The sequence below is a fragment of the Galleria mellonella genome, unplaced genomic scaffold, assembly GCF_026898425.1.
Source record: "Galleria mellonella isolate WM207_F2 unplaced genomic scaffold, CSIRO_AGI_GalMel_v1 utg64, whole genome shotgun sequence".
NCBI lineage: Eukaryota > Metazoa > Arthropoda > Insecta > Lepidoptera > Pyralidae > Galleria > Galleria mellonella.
The window spans coordinates 7,150,147-7,164,666 of NW_026442133.1; the positions used below are offsets into that span (position 1 = coordinate 7,150,147).

General features: G+C 29.9%; 1 protein-coding gene across 1 annotated transcript in view; it reads left to right on the forward strand.

Moving 5' to 3' along the window:
- LOC113512625 (cadherin-related tumor suppressor) overlaps nucleotides 1–14,520 on the forward strand; it is a 135,873-nt gene that overhangs the window by 104,666 nt on the left and 16,687 nt on the right. Inside the window, exons 2-3 of the mRNA XM_031914837.2 lie at nucleotides 12,151–12,459; nucleotides 12,669–12,902. Of these exons, the coding sequence (XP_031770697.2) occupies nucleotides 12,151–12,459; nucleotides 12,669–12,902 (543 nt within the window). The remainder of the gene's footprint in view (nucleotides 1–12,150; nucleotides 12,460–12,668; nucleotides 12,903–14,520) is intronic.

A 14,520-nucleotide genomic window follows, 5' to 3' on the forward strand; every position in this document is an offset into this window, starting at 1 on the left:
TCAAACAAACAGGCTAAGGGCCCACCTAAATTAGTGGTAACCACCATCTATACATACTAACTACATTACAGTAACTGCAGTAACGCATACTAACGTACCTACTTCAGTATTATAGATGTCGTCAAATATAAGCTTACTAAGTATACAGTCATTTTATAAATGTACCTATATTGATACTTCTTAATTAAACTAGAGCCGTAAATACAAGTGCCATAAAAGTGATTAAATTTACAACCAATTACATTTTTCAAAATAAAGTTACAACAGTAAAAGCGCATATTATCACTATAAATTGTCGCCCGTCTACTAAAAAGACGCAAGAACGTAGGCTTCTCAGGATTTTAATATCCGTAGTTCTTAAAAGAAAGTAAACTGAAATCTCGTCGTGACTATTATCAGATTTAACATATGTTTCTTTGTTTAAATGTAAATTTTTTTACAAGTCATTTAATTAAAAGATTAATTTAAAAAAATACAAAGTTAATTAAACTGTTGACATTTATTTAACGTGTAGCATGAAATCATACTCACGTCTTCACAATTTAATGGGGTTTTCCTATTTTCTACTTTGCTATCGTTAATTAGAAGCTATTCAATGTTTTGTGCGTTGAATATAATAAACCCAAACGGTAAATTATGTCGCTACATCTACCACTTATAACGATTCAAAATTTTCGTATATTTTTATGACTAATTATAGGTATGTATCATAGATACCCATATGTGGTATTTATTGTTTGAGAATGTATATAACTAATAACTATTCAAAATTTTCACAAGAAAGTATAAAGCGTGAAAAAGACTACATGCACATATTTTTTTTCTAGGTAAAATTATTTTATTAAATAGATATTAATAAATTTACATAGCTAACTTTATCTTTTTGAATTATATACAAATTATAAGCACATTGATTGCAAATATTTTATTTAAATAAACGTTAGAAGACATTACACTGCAATAGCAAATGTAAAAGGTCGGGTTGAGTTGTATCTGCGAGGAGATCGCGGCTGTAACTCGTTGCTATGATTATCATAAAACATCACTGCAATGCAAACGGTGTCGCTTGCGATCGCTGATCTATGTTACGATACTCGCAGATTAAAAATTACAACTAAGGTGCTTCCAATACTTTCCTTATCTTTTTGTTTTTTATTATTAGATACTAGGAACCATAATAATTTTAATCGATTTAAAAGAAATTCTTAATTCTGTTTTTTACGTGAATAGATTTTAATGATTATTTTTTAGTCGATAGGGTTTGTTTCAATGTTATTTCCTTAGCAATTTTATTAAGATTAAATATTTAAATATTTAAAAATACAAACATTTTCACAAGCTTTCTTCTTTATAATGCTAGTAGGATAATTTACAAATTATAAATTTTAACGTGAGTTTATTTGTTTGTCATTTCTTGGTATATTAATAGTTTGACTACTTCTCATTAAATTTGGTATACAAGTAATAGAGAAAAACAGACTACTTTCTATCTTAGCCAATCAATATGTCTCAGGTACTGTGATGAAGTTGTGTAAGTAAATAGGTTATAGAAAAAAATATATATATTAAAAAGCAAACTCATATGAGATATCCCAAGGCATTAAGAAAATACTTGATAAAAGCATAATGTCATCAGTCATTTCTTGAATTATATTTGTCAACTAGCTGCCTTGGCGAACTTCGTTCCGCCTAACTGCACGCGGTACTGGTCAGTATTTGGACATTGCAACATTATTTTAATTTTCTGAAATAAACGTAGCCTAAGTTACTCCTTATTACATCAGCTACCTACCAATAAAAGTTCCGTCAAAATCGGTCCAGCCATTTCAGAGATTAGCCGGAACAAACAGACAGTACAGACAGACAAAAATTGTAAAAAAAGTTATTTTGTTGTCTGTACCGTATATATGTATATTCATATATATGTAATAAAAAACGGTTATTTTAATATTACAGACACACCCGTTTTATTTGTATGTATAGTATAAATTACTGAAATAGGTCTTTTTAATAATAATAAAAAAGTCTAAGTTAACGTAAGATTTATTTTTATATTAAAGACAATTTTTATATTTGAATATCTCATATCCACTCGGATGTAACCGAGTTCGCAGATAAAGTTGCACGGTACAAATAGAGCTCGCCGCGCGCCAACTAAACGAAACACGAGTAAGCAACAATAGAATCGCCTAACATGGAAAAAGTCGTGACCAACTCGCGGCCGGGTCAGGTACTATGCTGCGGGCGTAAATAATGCCGACGTCCGATCTTAATTATCGCTCCATCGTTAGAGATGACCGACGGGCAAACCCAAATCGGCGAGTGTTGCGACATCGGCTCTGTCGGCGTACAGTCCGTCATTATCGGACGGTTATATCGCCCGGCGATAAATCGCTCGTACTCGAACCACCTGTGAGACAGCCCTGTTATTGTGCCATTTTGGCAGCAGACATTATAATTCCTTTGTTGCTATTGCTATTATTTTCATCACGATGACTGGCACTTTTCGATATATCGCAGATTATAGATTTCATCGCAATGACCGAGTTGGTTTGTTTTGCTTCATAAAAAAATGATCATCAAAGAGCAATCTATTCTGTTACAGAGTAATATTAATGCAATTTACATTCTTACAAGAAATCTATCTCGTAATAACAATGCTTGAAGTTATAAATAGTGTAAATACAAAAGGTTTGAATGTTTTATTATTAAAAATAAAATAAAACAAACATAAGTTGAAACAAAAGTGATATGCTCTCATTTGGTTTCAGTTCGTTAATCGTTAGGTGCTTTGTGCTCGCCGCTGCGCCAGAGCTGATCTCGATCCCGGTCCGACATTGAAAAATTCAGAGCTCGTGATTTTCTCTCGTGTACTTCGTTTATTTGCCTGGAGACTGCGAATATTGTTTACTGCAACCTCTTAAAGTTTCCGGCTTTCACTTCGACTTTGTTATAAACATTAATGGCATCATTTAATAAGATACGGCTATTAAACAAATATTTGCAATCTATGTTGTCAAATATTTCAATCTAGATGATTGTACAATGCATACAAGTATCGATGATAGAAAATTATTTATTTTTTCTAAATATTTACTACTAGTAATACCAAAGTTCACAAAAGACGACCAATGCTATCACCACAGTTACAACACAGAAATCAATGACACATATCACGGAGTATATTACGAGTATCTACGTACCTCTAAGAATATAATGCTATTTCTGAAAGATTTTTTATATCAGAAATTGCACTCGTTACTTTACCCTTTAGAGAAAAATACAACAATGTAATGAATGTACTGCTTTATGGCATACTACTTTATAGCTAAAACATCTCTATAGTTTAAATTAATTATTGGTTGTCTAGGAAACAAAAATCTGCTACGGTTGTATTATAATTATATTTCTGCACCAATTAATACCTACCTGTTGCCATAAGTTAATTTCATATGAAAAAAATCCCAACATCAAAAAATATCGTATTGTTGGAGGGAGTCTGAGTCGTGAGTTTATTTTTACACGACTGTTTTCTAAACAAGTAAATAGTCATTAGTATCGTATAAAAGTCATCGGCAATGTTTTTAATAAATAACCAAATTATTTTTGATTCATACCTAAGACAAGGCTCCCACTGGCGGTGGGCGCTAACGAGCAAGATGCGTTTACGCATATTTATGTTACAAGATACAAATGCCAAATACAATTAATAATCTAATTTCAATATAGAGTTTTTTTTATTTCTTTTTTAGTGCAAAATGTATTCGATAAATAATAAAATCGGCAATCAACAAAATTAATACGTAATTTTTTCTAGCTATGTAGACTACAGAAACACTATTAAAATATTAGTTTGGTGAGGTATTAAATGCGTTTATAATACTTTTTGTTTAAACTGTAAATTCATTGTTAAAAATTAAATTTTATTAATCCAGAAAAGATTATATTAAATCTATTTTATTATATTATTTTAATTTTAAATTTTATTAAGACAAAAATGTTTACTTGTAATACTAATAAATATAGGTAATCTCCAAATATATAATTTAATATTCTTTTTGAAAATTCGAAATTTATATAATTATACCTACTGTCGATCAAGCAATAATATGGGAATAATTCCCTCAGGTTACGAATTTAGGAGAAATTGTAGGGGCTTGCATGATTCGCGCAAGCTGTTATCTTTGACTGCATAGGTATTAACAAATAACCTTTATAATGTTAAAGGCCATATAGCACTATTTAATGGTTTTTATAAATGAATGTATCTATAATTCAAGGTATTAAATATCACAAATGAACGAGTGAGTGAGATGCAGATATTACAGGGTTAGAAGGAGAAAGAGAAAGTCAGTAAATTGTTACTGGATGTAATAAGTGTAATTATTTTTCATGATTTATAAACTTATTGTGACTGTAGTCAAGCGACTTAAAAATCAAGAAAGTTTGCAGGCTAACGATATTTCTTTGTATAACATCTACTGTAACTTAACAAATACATAATTTTGCACAGCTTTTTAGCAGAAAAAAGTATATAATACAAAATGTGTTTAATAAAATCATAGGTCGGTCGTATTGTGGTCGTAAGTCTTAAATTATTGTATTGACAAAGAAATATTTTATTCTATAGATGAAATGGTTTTCGCATTCAAATTAGGTAGGTATGCAAACCGCAAAACTTTCGACATTACTGTAGGAACAATAATATAACAAAACTAGCGACCCGCCCCGGCTTCGCACGGATGCAATGCTGCTAATTATACCTACCTTTTGAATGCCCTTATAAATAACGTTTACAGCTTTTTTGTTATTAAACAATGCAAATATGATAGGGCCATATTGATCTATATTAAATAGACAATGTATTTAAGGTATTTAATTGGATAAAAAATAATGCTGTATTGCTTAAAATCACTTCGTAAATAAGCCTTTTTTTCCCGTAAAATGTAAAGGATAAAAATGGTTATTGTAAGTTATTTATTTATTTATCCTTAAGAGATAGACATATATCATTGCGGACTTTTTTATTGACCTTTTTAAGGTGTACAATACTGTAATACATTATTTTGATTTATCTCGTTTGCAATGTAAGCGCAAAAAAAATATGTGTTTATTTACGACATCACATTAGAAACTTCTAAATTTGTCAGTGTTTCTCTACAATATTATGTATGTATTATATATATAAACCTTCCTTTTGAATCACTCTATCTATTAAAAAAACCGAAGATTTAAGCGTACATAAGGACGGACAGACAGCGACAGCAACTTTGTTTTATACTATGTAGTGAGATATAGTTTCTTTCCAGACACAGTTTTTCAAAGTTTTATAACTAAGTTGTATGTATATATAAGTAAGATTATATGTGTAAATTCCGTTTTTAATAATGCTCAAACATATAAATAAAGCATACTTGATTTTTATATTCAATCCAAATGTGTATGGAAAACGTGATCCAATCGCAGCTCAGTGTGAAAACATACTCAAAATATTAGTATCAATAGCAAATTAATATCGTGGTGCTGTGGAGTATATTGAACTATCAAATATATAAGAAGTGTCTAATCTATGAAAGATTAATGAATTATGACCTTCTCATTTATTTAAAGCAAAAATAATGGTGCTCAAACGTGGTCTTTAACAAAATTGCAAAAATTTTAACTCCGGTTTGTCTCTATTCTAATGAAAAATTCTAATAAATTGTAAGTGTACAATCATACTGAACAGTATGCGACGGGCATCGGTGGCATGGGAGACCATAACATAGATGGGTTGACGATCTGAACTATTGTGCAGCAGGTTTAAGTTTTGTAGAAGGTTGTCCTCAATAAGAATAATAAAAAGGAGATATTTCATCAACAGTGGGACGCAGATCAGTTTTAAAAATGTATGTTTTTAAAGTCACGAATATTGTATTTAGTATGCAGCAGGTTTAAGTTTTGTAGAAGGTTGTCCTCAATAAGAATAATAAAAAGGAGATATTTCATCAACAGTGGGACGCAGATCAGTTTTAAAAATGTATGTTTTTAAAGTCACGAATATTGTATTTAGTAGTACTAAAAATGATCTAAAGTCTGAGTCTATAATTATTTTACTAATATAAAAAGTTAATTACTCGCTCAGTGAGTTAATAAAAGGATTTGTAAATTTATTAAGTTATAAATTTGTTAGTGCAATATTACCTAAAGTACTATGGGATATGAATATAATTAATGTATCTGTTTCGTGAACTTCTAAGATTTGCCGCCGCTGGGCATTGCCGCTATGAAGTGACGTGAAATTTCTCGTGTTTTCGGTAAACACAGGGCCAAATATACAGAGTTGTGCGCCGAGAGCGATGCAAATTGCGTCGCCTGTTATCGATACACTTTATCCGGAATACTTTTGTGCATATTTTACATATATTTACAAGGATGCGGCCGATAGTCAGTAGTGGGCGGACCCAGCGGTCGCATGCTAATGCACGCGGTAAACCGTTGCGCGCGCAGATAGGCATATGCTTAAATGTTTAAAAAAGATTGCCACTTTTTTTACTCGAATTTAAAAGAAGGAAATAAATCATATTTTTCGGTAATTACGGATATATTGTGGGGTACACAACAATTGTTTAAAATAAACATAGTACACTTACGAATTATTTTTCAGACATGTTTTTTGTGACCGTGATACGATCAATTATTTCCTTTTTTATATTAAGATAAAAATAATGTTAAACATATAATAACACACACATAATCTTCCATACACAACATTTACCTTGTACTTGATTGTGGATCCGTAAATGTGATCTCTTCTTCTTCCTGCCCTTTTCCCATATCTATTCGTAATCGGCGTAATGTTTTCTTCTTGCATTCATCTCTACTTGCAAACATCTCACTAGTCACTTCCTTTCTTGTCATATCATATTTCACACAGTCCATCTATATCTTTCTGAGTCTTCAACTCTCAAACTCTCAACTCTCAATGACTCAAATTTATACGTAATATATTTCTTACTATATTCTCTTCTTCTCTATGCAACACATGGACGTAAGTGTAGTCTGCAATGTGTTCTAAAAGCACAAAGTTTGAAAAAAAATTTAAGTAACATTTTTATGTTTAGATATAACTTATACAATTAAATCATTATATCGATTTTTTTTATGCAATTTACAATAGCAAACAAGCATATAAAATAAAACAAAACAATAATATGTATTTGCATTACATTATTAAAATTTTTTGTCCCTTTGCAGAGATAACCAGTAGGTACTTTGGAATGGATTTTTTTTTATTTAAAGTAATAAGTTGATAATTTTAAATATTTATGTAATATGAATAATTTTCTTGATATCTTTGTATGCGAGAACATTACAAGACGTCTATAATTGAAATCACTCATAAAAGATATTATGTATATAAATCAAAGAACAAATAATTTTCTTAAACATGCATATTGATAAGTAAAAATATCATCATCGAGTTAAATGACAGGTACAAAACAAATAAGGGGCCATAAAGATCAGTGCCGCGTCTCGCTCACTAATCTCTGACACCATAACATAATTGTGCATAGTCCCGAGGGTATAGCGGCGCTTTGCGGTCACGAGCGTTTCTAAACATAGAGTCTAGCCCTAAACGATGCCACCATATCCGTTGGTCGACAGCATCCACTCATAACTTCGTGTAGCTTTTGCTCACGGCATCGCTTTAACTTAAATATGTACCCACCGATGTTCTTAAATCCTTAAAAATTATTTGTGGATATTATTTTAATTGGGATTGTGGTGTAAAAGTTTTGATGTAAAGGTGGAATTATTTACACAAGTTTTGGATATAGGTATTTGACACAAAATATAAAAATATAGCTATGATCACTTGATCAGATAGTACATAATAGCATTAAATTTTTCAAATTAATGTTTAGATAATTTAGAAATTATTATCACTTAGTGCTTCGGAGGGCACATAAAGCCGTTATTCGATAAGTCATGTTAGAGGCCACCAACGGATGGTAGTAGCAATACAATTTATGTTAATTAAACTACATATTATATGTTTTTAAAAAGATTTGTTACATTGTTGTTGAGAGTATATTATCGATTAATATTCCTGTCATGTTAAGGTTTACGGGGTACCATAGTTGATTTGGATAATGTATAAATTCGCAGTAAAATTACATAAAATATAGGTATGAGGTAATAAAAGGAGTGATTTAAAAATTTTGAAGGTAAGCGACTTGAATGATTGATGTTCGTGAAATTACACTGTTTCCAAAACGAAAACCACGCATCGTCATTTTTCAGAGAGAAAAGAAAGGTTTTGGTACGTCTCGGGTCAAAGTATTTTTAAAATCGATCTATGTACAATTTCTCATTTAAAAGAATTGTGATGCTTTCTTAATAGAAATAATTTAAGATTGTATTTTACAAAAAAGCTTCAATATTGACAAAGTGTGAAATCGACACGAGAGAAAACCTTTTATCAATTAATTAAAGATAGATTTTTTCAAATCGGCACAAAGTTTAGAAAAAAATATACTCAAATTGAAAATCTCTTCTTATTCGATATCGATAGAAAACTTAAAAATTTTGGGTTTACTGGAAGAAATCTCTTTTAGATATCTCTAAAAATAATAAAATAAAAATAGCTCGTCTTTGTGCACCATTGTGTTTGTTTTTCTATTTCAATAACCTTTTGTGTACAATAAAGAATAAAAATAAAACAAAAAGTATATTATAAGTATTCTAATATTTTATATTAGCCCGTCAACAGGAAATATAAGTCAACTGTATTTATTACCTCAATATACTACTATGATAAAAATTATAAGCAAGAAAAATGAGTGTCATTTATTACAATCAACACATAATTTCCATTTTAATAATCTATGAAATATATTGCCAGACACTGAATAAGCCCCGCCATTGGAACTCCTCTAAACATATTGAGATTGACAATGAAAATATTTTCGATTTTATTATTTTATGCAACACTTACTAACAAATCTGTTTTTACATAAAATAAATAACAAGATAATTAATAATATTAGTACTTACTTCGTATTAAATTTTAGTTTCTTCGTGCAATATTGATATCTTTGCTAAACAAATATTTAATAAATAAACTATTCGCCATTCCTTTTCTTTCTATTAAACAAATTTATATCATTTATCTGAATTTAATTTTTTTATGTGATATAATATATTAGAATTACAATTTTTTTATTTCATATTTACAAACGAAACTACTATACAATTATTTTTTATTTAATTCTAGTACATACTTAATACAAAATATATACCTACTGTGTTTTTTTAACTGAAAATGAACACATGCGTAGCTGGTTTCCAATATAGCCTAAAGGCTTAGCAGCAATTGGCCAGTCATTTAACTCGAATTGGTAATCTATGAAAAATATCTTTGTTCAGCAATAAGCATTAAATGGCTGCAGGCTGGTTAGTCTGATGATAATTAACATCTTTGCATAAAACACATTTTTTAATGTATTATGATTGAAGATACTAATTTGGTAATAGCTGTATCTTTCGAAAAAATTCTTTAAAGAATTAGGGAATAATTTCGTTTAATACAATTTGAATGCACATAAAATGTGCTACATCTAATGAAATTAAGTCATTATCTTTTTTCAGTATTTAAATATCTATTGATTAAAATAGACCGCCCCCTTAGATTTTTACAAGGGGTGTTTCCGATTCACCTGCAGGCACAAAATCTCTAGAATACATTTGTAGTCATCTAATTAAATATTGTTATAAGAAAATCATAAAAAAATAGATATTTCCATTTTTATTAAACGACTGTAACTGATGTTACTAGATACGAGGTAGGAATTTCAATTGATACACCTATCTAATCTGTAATTGTGTTCTTTTTTTACCATTGTATATTTATTATATTATATTATTATGGATCACTTTTCAATTCTTGAACTAGATGAAAACATACATTATTTTTTATTAATCTAGTAGCGAACCGCAATCAATTATCAAAACTTAACTAATCGACTATCCAAACCGACGCACTGTCATTTCTCTTCGCCTAATCGATTACTTCAAATATAAACTCTAGGGGGTCCACTAGTGCAGAGGCACTATATACAGGACTTTTTGTTCTATATAAATCTTTTTAATCGGTTTTTGTTCTTTATAGTCTAAGTGCATGATAGTAATTTATTAAATACACACCTACGATTACATGTCTTAAATAAAAGTAAGGTAAATGCAGTTTATAATATAATAATTGACACAAATTCTAACATTTCCGTTATAAATTATCACAACTCAACTGTTAATTCAAATTTACTGAGAATTTGTACAGTTACAAACACAAACTAAATGTTTACGATCGATCCGACGTTTTTCTCATGCATTCTTATTTTGTGAACAATAAATTTTATTAACACACACACCACAATTTATTTCCTCAAGAAGTACGATCGTACAATCAACGTTAATTGCTGCTTCTCTTACGTAAAGATTCGTGGGCGTCTCAAGTGGTATTCTATGCATGTTTCTTACGACGCGGACGGCACCCTCGTTCGGATACAAAGAAAAGATTGAGTCATCATAACAAATGCGCAGCCTCTCCTCACAGAGGGCAGGGAACTCTCCACAATCGGCCCCTTCTTATCTGTGACGGCCCCGATCATTGTATCTCGAATTCTTCGTGCTTCAGAGCACGGATGACGAAATACTGTTCCGTTTTAGTCTTTTACCTCTCTGCTTTTGTTGACTTGTCGAGTTCTTTCTGAACGCTTTTTGTAAACGTTCACCGACAGCGTTTGTAAAGTTCGCCTCTGACTTCATAAATCTTATCTAATATATCGCATCAAGTGAGAACTAAATACTGGCTTCGGTTAAAGCGTTGACTAAAAAACATTGACAGATTTGTTTTATAAAAAACTCAATTATGTAATATTGCTTTATCATAAGCCACGCAAAGAATAACTATCTGTCCTTCATTAATAATATTGAAATGTATAATTATATTCAAAGATAATCAATCTTTGCGAAATACACAAGCAAAAACCCATCAAAAATACACATAAAGCGGCATCTTAAAATGATAGTATAAAAAGTAAAAAAAAAAAATTGAATTACGAAAAATAAATTAAAGTGAACCCATTAATCATATTGATGAATGCACTTAGGATCAGTGATACTAACATCGAAAGCGCAGCCGTCTGTTTATTTTACTCATAACTTTTCTTATTTTAGTGTTTTATTCCGTACCGATTAATAATCATCTATAACAAATTAATATAATACATAAAATTGTGTAGAAAAATAAAGTATTATTTATTATTAAAATGCTTTTGCACATTTACTTTTGATATGGATATCAGCTTATAATGAAAATACAAGTGCATTCAAGTGTAATTGTTTTTAGGTTAAAACACTTAAAGTGATAATTTCTTATATTTATATTTTCCAATCAATAATAAAATAACCATAATATACATTATTAATGCAAATTGCACTTAATTTTATACAATTTAAGACTATTTGTAATTAATACAAATTACATTTTAGTACAAAAATATAGCACCTAAATGTAATGCAAAGAAAATTTTGTTATTCATCTGCATTCACTGTGACGCTCATTTCGTCGACGCCACTGACCAGCTGCATTTTTAGAATTATTAATTGGGTCTTGTTTTTATAGATATGTTTTAAGGTAGTCGATTGTATACCAGTCTCATAAATAAAACAACGTCTAGCCTCCCATGTGACTGTTTTGTTAAAATCCCAATTTATTAATCTTGAATTTCCTTTCATTACTTCATACTTGCATAAAGAATGCATACTTACTAGGAATAGTATGTAATTATCAATACAAATATTTTTCAATTTAAATTTATTTTTTGATATTATATAAACTTTCTCAAAAAGATTCTTACGCCTTCATAAGACATCAATAAAAGCTTAAATTTTATTTATAAAACCATTTCCAATGTAGGAAATTTTATAAAACATATACACTTTAGGCGGTAATTCACAATCCTTTTAAAATAATGACTTTGAAGTTATAATTTTTTTTTATCATAATGAATATAAAATAAAACGAAAATCTCCCTTTGATCACCATTTCTTTTTGTAATCGCTTAAACAGTGACAACTAATGCATATAATTTTCATTATTTCCAGGTGGAAGTTATAATTCTGGACAAAAATGACAGTCCGCCAGAATTCAAGAATATACCAACAGCTTACCTTGCTTCCGAAGACCTTGCTCCAGGTCAACGCATTGCCACTATCATCGCTGAAGATCCGGACACTATCGGTAGTATTGTGTATAGTATTCAGACGGAAGAACTGGTGCCATTCCATTTGGATTCAAATACTGGATTGCTTACACTTAAAGACCCTTTGGATAGAGAAACTATATCGGAGTACCATATTGTGGTAAGAGCTGACGACGGAGTGCAGTTTACGGATGTTTCAATAATAGTGCAGGTTAGTTAATAATTATCAAATAAAGATTTTAAGGGTTTCTGTTTGTAATTGATTCTTTAAATGTAGATTGTTGTAAAAATAGTTAATATATATATTTTTTAATGACACACTGTCAAAGTACTAATGTTTACGAGTACATTACATATTTATATGCAACGCTCGCACAAGTGATTCCAGACAAAAAATGTAAAGAAATTCGAAAATTTCAGATCACGGATACAAACGACAACCCTCCAACCTTTAAAGAGAACGCGTACTCCTTCAACATACCCGAGAATGCCGCTAGAGGTTCAATAGTAGGCACAGTGGCAGCTATGGACTTGGATTCTGGTTCCAATGCACAGCTGACGTACACCGTTATATCGGATTGGGCCAACGATGTATTTTCTTTGAATCCACAAACTGGAGTGTTTACGTTGACTACACGATTGGACTATGAAGAGGTAAGTTAATTGGAATGCTTTATATTATAATTAAATGTACGTGAGTTTTATCTAAAAAAATCTGAACCAGTATTTTATCATTATTTTGCATCTCAAAACTAATAATTTGAAAGATTAAAAAAGCAATGCAATTTAGTTGGCGTTTGAAGCAATATCTCAATTCTTATGATCTGTAGCATTGTACTTGTGTTATCTATATATATATATATATATATATATATATATATATATATATATATATATATATATATATATATATATATATATATATATATACATATACATTACAGGTCACACCTGTTTACAAAGTGATCTTAAGTGAAGTTGTGAGTTTAAAGTGTGTTTAAAGCATCACCCTCATACTTATTGGCATTCGAGTCTAATCTTTAAGAATTTTTCTCAGACCATAATACGGCATAAGATTTATTATTAGTTACTATAAGGCGGCTCTGTGAACTAATTATAATTGTTTAAACTGTTATAAATTAATCTGACTAATCTCTGTCAGTCACATTGTATGGAATATTATAAGTTATAAGTTTGTACAGGATAGACGAATTGTAACTTTCTTTAATAAAACTGTTCTTGTTTTAATTTGCGATCAAAAATATTAAAATCGATAATTTTTGTTATCATTTCCATATTGATCAAACATTAAAATCAAATAATTAATCGTCAATATAATTAATTTTATAAAATTTATTTCTATAAAAAACTAACGAACCACGCTTCCAGCTTTACACAGATAGATAGAAAGATAAATTAATATTTTATATTAGCTGTAAAGGAAAAATTTTTGATAATTTGGTTTATATTATTGTAATATTCGTAAAAAATCATTTTACATATAGCGTATGTTACTTGCTTATATATATTACATCTTTATTATTAAAGAAGGTCATACTATAACTAAGAAATTATAATAATAAGTTGTTTCGAATAGTGAATAAGTATTCTGTGCTCTTGGGAGTTCCATCATTGTTGGAATATATATGTTGGTTTATATTATATGGGAAAACATTTTTTCTTTTATTTATGTACATAAATCGTGCTTGCAATTTTTACAATCCTGCATCGTTACTTTGTAACAGTGAAAAATATACCATCAAAGGTGCGTTTACAAGAGCAAGTGGAAGTTATTTTTAGAGTAGGTAGGTAGGTATTCACGTCCGCCTGACGCTGCCCCTGAGTGCTTCGGGCCATACATTGCGGTCGAAAGAATTATCTTAACATAGATCTAAAGGGGCGTTGACCGTTGAAGACATAAAGCTGCTCTACTGAACGACGATGGGTCTTAGCATTACAAAAGTCCTAAAGTTGTTATTAATACCATAATAAATGTAGTCGTATTCATTGTTTTTTTTTATTGTGTACACATTATAATTGCAGTCAGTTTTGTGAGGTATAAACAAATATAGTCATATTTACAAATCTAAAGCTATTAGTATATCACGTTCTACAAATTCCACATTTTCCAAATTATTATCATTATTGCAGAAATTTAAAGTCAGCACTGCTAATCTGATAGACCTCTATAAACTTTCTCTTCCATAGATTGTCATAAGAAACGGCCCTGAACCCTATGCTTCATTTTATTTTTGTTCCTCATTTATATATA